The following is an 11,500-nucleotide window of genomic DNA, read 5'->3' on the forward strand; positions in this document are numbered from 1 at the left end:
GTATCAATCCTCGATGATGAGTGATTTGTAAACATTTATACTTTAAACTTTTTAATAAAAGGCTGTGTGCATCATCATGATGCAGAAGCCGGGGATGACCCCCATTTTGAAAAAAAATCTCAATGACGTGGGAAGTGCAATCTGAATGGAAAGTTGAAGCTGATTCCTAATTGAAATTAACTTTTTTGCTGGTGATAGGTGCATGAAACACATCAAAAATAATGTGTCACACCTTATGTGCGCACGACACTAAATAATCCACCATCTGTTAATTTCCCGAAGCATTTTAATCTTGGTGTCGCGTACGAGAGCATGCGGCGGATGTGTATAGGCCACTCGAAAAAAATGCTAGCTGTGCACTTACCCCAACACAGTTATCTTTGGCAGCTTTTTTTACCAGGCTAGCGCGTGGCGGCGATTATGGGCGCGCCTCGATGTTTAAATACGCCAGGCCCGCCTGTCGTGTTGTAGTGTTAGGCTTTCGCGGACAAGAAACAGTTGTCCAACATGACACGTTCTTATGCCGACGGCCCTAGTTTTGCCGATGACTATCTTCGGCATAGCACCATATGTACCGATGGCCAAACTTTGCCGACGGATTTTCTTTGTATTGAGTTTCAATCTCTTTTAAATAGAACCGTGACGATCCTTATGATCTAGAAAAATACAGAAGCAAATAGGTGCTCCTTTTGTAATACAAGGGTGGTTGAAGACCCTCTTTTGTGAACTCCACTTTCTAGATTCAACTCTTCCAGATAACTATGCGAACCGAACGAAGTCTTTTGGTCAAAGTCGTCCCTTAAATATCTGAACTTGTAGGGCCTTCTTTGTTATTTTTTTTCAACGAGTGCTCTTTTTAAGGCTATCGATGATGCTTGCTTTGCTAACCAGTGGGACAAGAGATGTCAATCAACCATGATTATATGAAGTATATGAAGTACGTAACTGAAAATATGAACAATATCGGCACTTTTATGTCACATATTACGTGGACTAATTATATATTGGTTAGGTGAGGGTCTGGCTTATATATAAGTATGCACGGTAGCTATGAGTAGTACCTGAACTTAGTTCGTTGAGTACTTCAGAGGCAGCAAAGTAGAGACATTTATTTCCTCTCTCCATAGCTTTTGCGAAACACTACAGCAGCAAAGCAAAAAACCATGAGGGTAAACACTGCTTGAAACTCCCCTTTCTCGTTTGTGTACTGTTATTTGAGATTCATTTGTTTATCATCTCTATCAACACATCCAGTTCAACTTATTTTTGGCATATTTTCCGCAACTTACGAATTGTTTTTGCATGTGTACACAAATTTCAGAAGGAGATCATCATCCGGATGTATGTGAGCTCCGAGAAATGCCAAGCCAAAGCCATGAAAGTAGCAGCTACTGCTAGCGGTACGTATACACGTTCGTTATATCTAGTTTCCTAAATCTTTGATTGTTCACATATTGATTGATCGAAGCTTAGGTTTCAGTTGATTAACTCAAGCGCATATGCATATGCAGGGGTAGAGTCGGTGACGCTGGCGGGCGGCGACAAGAGCCTGTTGCTGGTGATCGGCGACGACGTCGACTCCAACAAGCTGACCAAGAAGCTCATCAAGAAGGTGGGCTCCGCGGAGATCGTGGAGCTCAGGACGCTCGACACGTTCGATATGTCGTCCATCTCGCACCACGCGGTGGCGACCAAGGGGGGTGCATCGCCGTACCACGGCCCGCAGCAGTACCACCAGTACCAGTACGCGGCGGCGCCGATGAGTCCCTACGCCTACCACCACCACCCGTCGCCGATGATGGCCGTGCAGGGTGGCTACGGCAACTACGGCAGCAGCTACGCGCGCGCGGTGGCGCACAGCCACCCGGGCAACTATTCGCCGCTGGTCGAGAGGCACGACTACTACCCCATGGACAAGTCCGCCTCCCGCCAAACTGCCGCCGGCGGCCCCGGGGCCGGCGTCACCACCTACAGGTCGGTGCCACGCCGCGACAGCGACTCCGGTTCCGGTGGCTGCTGCATACAATAGCGCGCGCCGTGAGGGCGTTGCTGTACTCTACTCTACTTGTACATCATCGATCCATCTCCACCATCAGCTTAGATTGATCTCCTCATGGAAGTGCTCCTCTTATGGGTGTTGTTTAGTTCTTCTCTTAAGTCTTAATCCGTTTGGAAGGTTGTAACTAAGTGAACTTGCTGTAAATAAATGTTAATTAAGCTGGCACGTTGTCGATCGGGTGGATTCAAGTGGCATCAGATGCTTCTGTAGTTATGTTGCTGCTGCTACTTGAGTTTGTGCTGTCGATCGTGATCAGACTTCAGCATTCATCTCAACTTTGTTGGCTGCATGCTGCCGCCTGCCATGAGGGCGTCGTTAGCTGTACAACGATCATCTGCTCGCAGCTAGCTTGATCTTCTCATAAAATTGGTATTCTTGTTTTGTTTTCCTTTGTTCTTCTACACTCGGTTTGCTACTACAATTACAACTGTTATAAGTTGTAATTCCGTGGATTGAAGTGGCAGGAGATGTGTTGTAATCATGTTTGGTAAAATTGCTGTTCTTGTGTGGTTTTCCCTAGTTCTTCCTCAATCGGTTTGGAAGTTTGTAATGTATTAGAATTAGAAATATTATAAGTTGGAGTTCCATCTCCCATGGATTGAAATGGCAGCAGATGTTGAGTACTTGAGTTTCTGATGTCGATCATGATCATACTTGTTTCATCTGAATTTTGCTAGCTGCTGCATGCTGACGTGCTGCATCATGACGAAGAACTATCCAGTTATAATAATGATGTACAGTTGTAGACACGTAAACACCAGTAGTTACACGTCCTTGATGTTGCCAGGTAGTGTTGTTTGCAGAAATCAAATGGGGATTTCAAAACCATATTTCTCCTAGCTAGCACGTCGTCGTCTGTATCTGCACGTACAAGAGGTAAAATTAAGCCACTCACTAATCTATCATCTATTTTCTGACTAGTTCAGAGCTGACGCCAGACGCGCAAGGTGGGTAGTAAATGGGCAGTAAATTAGCCAATCGGAGCGTACGCGCTAGCTCCTTGGCTGGACTTCAAATCGTTGGCAACTCAGCACTAGCTACTATTTTGAGTCCGGCCATGTTTTTCCACGGGATTAATCGTAATTAATTACTGGTACTAGTAGTGATGAGATACAAAATGATAAAATGGAACTACTAGCCTAGATAATTAGTAGTACTAGAAAATAAGTAGTGAGATATATAATGGTTAGTGGAACCATCCTAGATAAGCTACACCCAGTGACGTGCATCACCCTAGCTTGCTAGACGATGCAACAATAATCCAACTCCGTCTGAAATCAACTAAATCTCTATGTAAAATAGTCTTAGTTAACCTAGCACGATGTTTGCAAGTTTATCGCGGGGCCAAGTGGCCAACCAACGTCACATTGTTTGTTTGTTCTGTGCCTCTCCAAGTCAGTCAAGTTACTAAGCTTTTTCTAGCTAGTTACTAACCTTGATGTCGGCATCAGTGCAACCAGAATTTTCCAGTTGTGAGATAGAAATTTGGTGTTCGCCGGCGAATAAGAGAGCTAGCTGCGTCTTCGTCCACGCTTTGTCGCTTGCGTACGTGATACTGAATTCCCACATGCATGATCTCGGATATGCCCCCGATTATTGACGTGTTCTCTCCTGCGCAAGCATGACAGTGTCGTTGTTGCAGATCCGGCACAGGTGGAATCGGCATAAGATTCATTGGATTCGCTTTCATTTAGATTGTGCTGGATCCCCGGATGAGTTGGCACCAAGAAGAAAAGATGAAAACAGACAATGACTAGGCCTACCAGCTGGCTACCACGAATGAGAAAGAGTTAGCCGGCTATGATCTTCTTGTGTTAGTCGACTGGGAATTAACTAACTACATTATCAATACACTTCACAAATTTGTTCATACGGATAAGAAAATCGTCATAGTATCGTAATATGTTGTTTATCTAGTGCAAAATCCAAACCTAGAAGAATGTTCACCATGTAATGATAGTTCATCCGGTGGAACAAAAACGCGGTTTGTGCAACAAGTATATATTTGAGAGACAAAGGCGCGCTGATCTATCGCTTTGTTGTCAAAGCCAAAATGATGTTGTTGCCTACATATGGGAAGTCATCAAGAATCTTGTCCACGGGGACCATCGTACCGGAAAAGAAATGAATGTCAGGATGCCTAAAGCCTCGACCCATATTCAACGACACTGCTCTGGTGATTAGAACCCACCAGCCACATCTTCAGGTAGTTGCACAACAGATTTGTGATCAGCATCAACACGGAAGGAGTGCCACCGGGGAGGGGTGGAAGGTCTAGAACAAAAACTCAAAAGTGTGGCGTCTCCACCTTGTCTATGCACCCAAGAAAACCCTAACATCGCCATCCTAGAGGGAGGACATGTATCTCTACACCTTTATTACTACCAACTCGATGTACCCATGATGCAAGGAAGAGGATGATCGGGTCAATAGAATATGCACGCCGGAAGCGACTGCACCAGTCCTCACGAGCACTTTGCCAACATTAGAACGAGGATTATCCAGAAGAAACTGAGGCATGAGGAGCTTATTACAAACCAACCACGTCGTCATTGTCCCTTCGCTGATGATTAAAATCCAACCCTTAAATGCAACCACTAGATCGAATGGACATATTTGAGGTCTTGTCCGCTTCTTGATGCTAGAACAACTACCTGGGACGAAGGAGACCGCTGGTCGAAGGCTCGTAGGAGAGAAAGTAGTGGGTATGGAAAATGAAAAATGAAAAAAAATCTTAGTATTGTGAAAAAATTACACCCCTTCTTTAGACTTTGACAAAACAACACCATTGTATCCATGTGAGGCCAAGAGTAAGGTGTCAATGCCATCTCTAGCAAAATGCAAACAAACTCATGTCATTTTGTCAAATTCGTAATAATTCTTTGCCTTGTTATGTTGCGGATTATTTTCAAAAAAGGTTAAATGTTGCATGGATCTTAATCATGTCTACCGTTCTCGAATTTAATTGAGAACAAAGAAATACTCACAAGATTGACAATTGTCAAAACTGAATGGAATATGAACTTGTGCTTAGGCTATGGTTGTAGCAAAGTGTCCATGTCTTCTAACAAAGATTGTCCATGTCTAAAAATATGTTCATGTACGGACCCAATAATATTGTCCTTTTTTTGGATGACCCGGTAATGTTTTTGAATGAACGTTAACTAGAGAGATTTTTTTACTCTCTCCATCCTTAAAGACTTGTCGCGGATTTAAAATAAATAAATAAAATAAAAACTGTTTATATTTAGTAAACATGTGAGAACTATCAAGGGCTAGAGGGGGTATATCTATGTTCAAGCTAAAAGAAAGAACACATTACGAAAACCCTATAAGAACAAAAAGAAAATGAACGGAAGAAGGCTACTTGGGTATGTCCGACGCATTTCGGTCATCGAAAGTGACTGGACACGTCTGTTTGCGTCGGGGCTGCCCGATGTATTTTATCCGCCAAGGCTGGATTGAGTTTTTTCCCACCTAAATAGTGCAATATATGAAACAAATTGGGCATACAAACATCGAAAATAGAGGTTCAAATTACTTTATTGTTACATCAAAATAAATGTCAAGGTCTACATGCATTGCCATGCATGAAAATAGATAGAACATATTTCATAATTAACAAATAAAACAAGATGAGATTGACTACTCATCATTCTTTTCGCGTGGTCAATCAAATTCTCTGGAGGATTCTCGAAATGTTGCTGCCAAAGATTTCAATGTTCATATTCAGAAACTCTTTCCAGGTTCCCCCAGGGTTAGGCTCAACCAACTTACCCTGAAAGTGAGATCCGTGTTTATTGCGGCCATCATGACGCTCCATCTCAACGATCATGTTGTGCATAATCACACAACATGTCATCACGTTATGCATAGCCTGAAGAGGCCATGTTCTAGCTAGGTGACGAGCAATAGCCCACTGAGCTTGGAGCACTCCGACCGACCGGACCACATCTTTCCTGCAAGCCTCTTGCATCTTCGCAAACTTCTTTTCTTTCTCTGTTTGAGGATTCGAATTGTCTTCACCAGTGTGGTCCAGTTAGGATAAATGCCATCAACAAGATAAGATTGCTTGTCATACGCATTGGCATTGATCTCATTGCTTACTGATGGCGCGTGATGCACACGTCCGTTGGGAACCCCAAAAGGAAGGTGTGATGCGCACAGTAGCAAGTTTTGCCTCAGTAAGAAACCAAGGTTATCGAACCAGTAGGAGATGAAGGCCACGTGAAGGTTGTTGGTGAAGAAGTGTAGTGCGGCGCAACACCAGGGATTCCGGCGCCAACGTGGAACCTGCAGAACACAATCAAAATACTTTGCCCCAACTTAACAGTGAGGTTGTCAATATCACCGGCTTGCTGTAAACAAAGGATTAAACGTATGGTGTGGAGAATGATGTTTGTTTGCAAAGAACAGCAGAGAATAATGATTGCAGTAGGTTGTATTTCAGATGTAAAAGAATGGACCGGGGTCCACAGTTCACTAGTGGTGTCTCTCCAATAAGATAAATAGCATGTTGGGTGAACAAATTACAGTTGGGCAATTGACAAATAGAGAAGGCATAACAATGCACATACATATCATGATGACTACTATGAGATTTACTTAGGGCATTACAACAAAGAACATAGACCGCTATCCAGCATGCATCTATGCCTAAAAAATCCACCTTCGGGTTAGCATCCGCACCCCTTCCAGTATTAAGTTGCAAACAACAGATAATTGCATTAAGTACTGTGCGTAATGTAAACAATACAAATATCCTTAGACAAAGCATTGATGTTTTATCCCTAGTGGCAACAGCACATCCACAACCTTAGAACTTTCATCGTCATCGTCCCAGCATTCAATGGAGGCATGAACCCACTATCGAGCATAAATACTCCCTCTTGGAGTTACAAGTATCAACTTGGCCAGAGCCTCTACTAGCAACGGAGAGCATGCAAGATCATAAACAACACAAATATGATAGATCGATAATCAACTTGACATAGTATTACATATTCATCGGATCCCAACCAACACAACATGTAGCATTACAAATAGATGATCTTGATCATGATAGGCAGCTCACAAGATCTAAACATGATAGCACAAGAGGAGAAGACAACCATCCAGCTACTGCTATGGACCCATAGTCCAAGGATGAACTGCTCACGCATCAGTCCGGAGGCGGGTGACATAGGCATCTGATGGCGTGTATTTCACACGTTCGTTGGGCAACCCCAAGAGGAAGGTATGATGCGCACAGCAGCAAGTTTTCCCTCAGAAAGAAACCAAGGTTTATCGAACCAGGAGGAGCCAAGAAGCACGTTGAAGGTTGATGGCGGCGGGATGTAGTGCGGCGCAACACCGGAGATTCCGGCGCCAACGTGGAACCTCGCACAACACAACCATAGTACTTTGCCCCAACGAAACAGAGTGAGGTTGTCAATCTCACCGGCTTGCTGTAACAAAGGATTAACCGTATTGTGTGGAAGATGATTGTTTGCAGAGAAAACGATAAAACAAGTATTGCAGACAGATTTGTATTTCCAGTATTAAAGAATGGACCGGGGTCCACAGTTCACTAGAGGTGTCTCTCCCATAAGATAAAAGCATGTTGGGTGAACAAATTACAGTCGGGTAATTGACAAATAGAGAGGGCATAACAATGCACATACATGACATGATAAGTATAGTGAGATTTAATTGGGCATTACGACAAAGTACATAGACCGCCATCCAACTGCATCTATGCCTAAAAAGTCCACCTTCGGGTTATCATCCGAACCCCTCCGGTATTAAGTTGCTAACAACGGACAATTGCATTAAGTATGGTGCGTAATGTAATCAACAACTACATCCTCGGACATAGCGCCAATGTTTTATCCCTAGTGGCAACAGCACAACACAACCTTAGAACTTTCTGTCACTTGTCCTAGGTGTCAATGCGGGCATGAACCCACTATCGAGCATAAATACTCCCTCTTGGAGTTAAAAGTAAAAACTTGGCCGAGCCTCTACTAGAAACGGAGAGCATGCAAGATCATAAACAACACATGTATAATAACTTGATAATTAACATGACATAGTATTCTCTATCCATCGGATCCCGACAAACACAACATATAGAATTACGGATAGATGATCTTGATCATGTTAGGCAGCTCACAAGATCCGACAATGATAGCACAATGGGGAGAAGACAACCATCTAGCTACTGCTATGGACCCATAGTCCAGGGGTAGACTACTCACACATCACACTCGGAGGCGACCATGGCGGTGTAGAGTCCTCCCGGGAGATGATTCCCCTCTCCGGCAGGGTGCCGGAGGCGATCTCCTGGATCCCCCGAGATGGGATCGGCGGCGACGGCGTCTCGCGGAAGGTTTTCCGTATCGTGGCTCTCGGTGCTGGGGGTTTCGTCACGGAGGCTTTAAGTAGGCGGAAGGGCAAGTCAAGAGGCGGCACGGGGGCCCACACCATAGGCCGGCGCGGCCGGGGGTGGGGCCGCGCCGCCTAGGGTTTGGCCACCCCGTGGCCCCTCTTCGTCTCGTCTTCGGACTTCCGGAAGCTTCGTGGAAAAATAGGCCCCTGGGCTTTGATTTCGTCCAATTCCGAGAATATTTCGTTACTAGGATTTCTGAAACCAAAAACAGCAGAAAACAGCAATCGGCACTTCGGCATCTTGTTAATAGGTTAGTTCCGGAAAATGCACAAATATGACATAAAGTGTGCATAAAACATGTAGGTATCATCAATAATATGGCATAGAACATAAGAAATTATCGATACGTCGGAGACGTATCAAGCATCCCCAAGCTTAGTTCTGCTCGTCCCGAGCGAGGTAAAACGATAACAAAGATAATTTCTGAAGTGATATGCCATCATAACCTTGATCATACTATTTGTAAACATATGTAGTGAATGCAGCGATCAAAACAATGGTAATGACATGAGTAAACAAGTGAATCATAAAGCAAAGACTTTTCATGAATAGTACTTCAAGACAAGCATCAATAAGTCTTGCATAAGAGTTAACTCATAAAGCAATAAATCAAAGTAAAGGTATTGAAGCAACACAAAGGAAGATTAAGTTTCAGCGGTTGCTTTCAACTTGTAACATGTATATCTCATGGATAATAGTCAACATAGAGTAATATAACAAGTACAATATGCAAGTATGTAGGAATCAATGCACAGTTCACACAAGCGTTTGTTTCTTGAGGTGGAGAGAAATAGGTGAACTGACTCAACATAAAAGTAAAAGAATGGTCCTTCAAAGAGGAAAGCATCGATTGCTATATTTGTGCTAGAGCTTTTATTTTGAAAACATGAAACAATTTTGTCAACGGTAGTAATAAAGCATATGAGTTATGAAAGTTATATCTTACAAGTTGCAAGTCTCATGCATAGTATGCTAATAGTGCCCGCACCTTGTCCTAATTAACTTGGACTACCGGATCTTTGCAATGCACATGTTTTGACCAAGTGTCACAATGGGGTACCTCCATGCCGCCTGTACAAAGGTCTAAGGAGAAAGCTCGCATTTTGGATTTCTCGCTTTTGATTATTCTCAACTTAGACATCCATACCGGGACAACATGGACAACGGATAATGGACTCCTCTTTTATGCATAAGCATGTGGCAACAATTATTATTCTCATATGAGATTGAGGATATGTGTCCAAACTGAAACTTCCACCATGAATCATGGCTTTAGTTAGCGGCCCAAAGTTCTTCTCTAACAACATGCATGCTTCAACCATGAAGGTGGTAGATCTCTCTTGCTTCGAGACAAGACGGACATGCATAGCAACTCACATGATATCCAACAAAGAATAGTTGATGGCGTCCCCGAAACATGGTTATCGCTCAACAAGCAACTTAATAAGAGATAAAGTGCATAAGTACATATTCAATACTACAATAGTTTTTAAGCTATTTGTCCCATGAGCTATATATTGCAAAGGTGAATGATGGAATTTTAAAGGTAGCACTCAAGCAATTTACTTTGAAATGGCGGATAAATACCATGTAGTAGGTAGGTATGGTGGACACAAATGGCATAGTGGTTGGCTCAAGTATTTGGGATGCATGAGAAGTATTCCCTCTCGATACAAGGTTTAGGCTAGCAAGGTTAAACAAACACAAGGATGAACGGTACAGCAAAACTCACATAAAAGACATATGGTAAACATTATAAGACTCCATACCGTCTTCCTTGTTGTTCAAAACTCAATACTAGATGTTATCTAGACTCTAGAGAAACCAAATATGCAAACCAAATTAGCAAGCTCTAAGTATTTCTTCATTAATGGGTGCAAAGTATATGATGCAAGAGCTTAAACATGAGCACAACAATTGCCAAGTATCAATTTATCCAAGACATTTTAGAGTTACTACATGTAGCATTTTCCAATTCCAACCATATAACAATTTAACGAAGAAGAAACTTCGCCATGAATACTATGAGTAGAACCTAAGGACATATTTGTCCATATGCAACAGCGGAGCGTGTCTCTCTCCCATAAAGTGAATGCTAGGATCCATTTTATTCAAACAAAACAAAAACAAAAACAAACCGACGCTCCAAGCAAAGTACATAAGATGTGGCCGAATAAAAATATAGTTTCAGGGGAGGAACCCGATAATGTTGTTGATGAAGAAGGGGATGCCTTGGGCATCCCCAAGCTTAGACGCTTGAGTCTTCTTAATATATGCAGGGGTGAACCACCGGGGCATCCCCAAGCTTAGAGCTTTCACTCTCCTTGATCATATTGCATCATACTCCTCTCTTGATCCTTGAAAACTTCCTCCACACCAAACTCGAAACAACTCATTAGAGGGTTAGTGCATAATAAAAATTCACATGTTCAGAGGTGACACAATCATTCTTAACACTTATGGACATTGCATAAAGCTACTGGACATTAGTGGATCAAAAAATTCATCCAACATAGCAAAAGAGGCAATGCGAAATAAAAGACAGAATCTGTCAAAACAGAACAGTCCGTAAAGATGGATTTTATTAGGCTACCAGACTTGCTCAAACGAAAATGCTCAAATTGAATGAAAGTTGCGTACATATCTGGGGATCACTCACGTAAATTGGCATAATTTTCTGAGTTACCTACAGAGAATTAGACCCAGATTCGTGACAGCAAAGAAATCTGTTTCTGCGCAGTAATCCAAATCTAGTACTTACTTTTCTATCAAAGACTTTACTTGGCACAACAAAACATAAAACTAAGATAAGAAGAGGTTGCTACAGTAGTAAACAACTTCCAAGACACAAATATAAAATAAAGTACTGTAGTAAAAACATGGGTTGTCTCCCATAAGCGCTTTTCTTTAACGCCTTTCAGCTAGGCGCAGAAAGTGTAACTCAAGTAACATCAAAGGGTGGTGCACCTACAGCGGGGTTTGGAGTTTTCTCAACCATGCATAGTATATTG

The 11,500-nt window shown here is 42.6% G+C and overlaps 1 protein-coding gene across 1 annotated transcript; it reads left to right on the forward strand.

Moving 5' to 3' along the window:
* Positions 1-1,077: 1,077 nt before the first annotated feature.
* Positions 1,078-2,029, forward strand: LOC124690419. Its single transcript, XM_047223808.1, has 3 exons — positions 1,078-1,169; positions 1,322-1,400; positions 1,512-2,029. Exons 1-3 carry the CDS (start codon positions 1,164-1,166, stop codon positions 2,027-2,029), a joined length of 603 nt encoding a protein of 200 aa, XP_047079764.1. The 5' UTR covers positions 1,078-1,163.
* Positions 2,030-11,500: the final 9,471 nt, after the last annotated feature.

Source organism: Lolium rigidum, chromosome 2, assembly GCF_022539505.1.
Source record: "Lolium rigidum isolate FL_2022 chromosome 2, APGP_CSIRO_Lrig_0.1, whole genome shotgun sequence".
In the NCBI taxonomy this organism is placed as follows: domain Eukaryota; kingdom Viridiplantae; phylum Streptophyta; class Magnoliopsida; order Poales; family Poaceae; genus Lolium; species Lolium rigidum.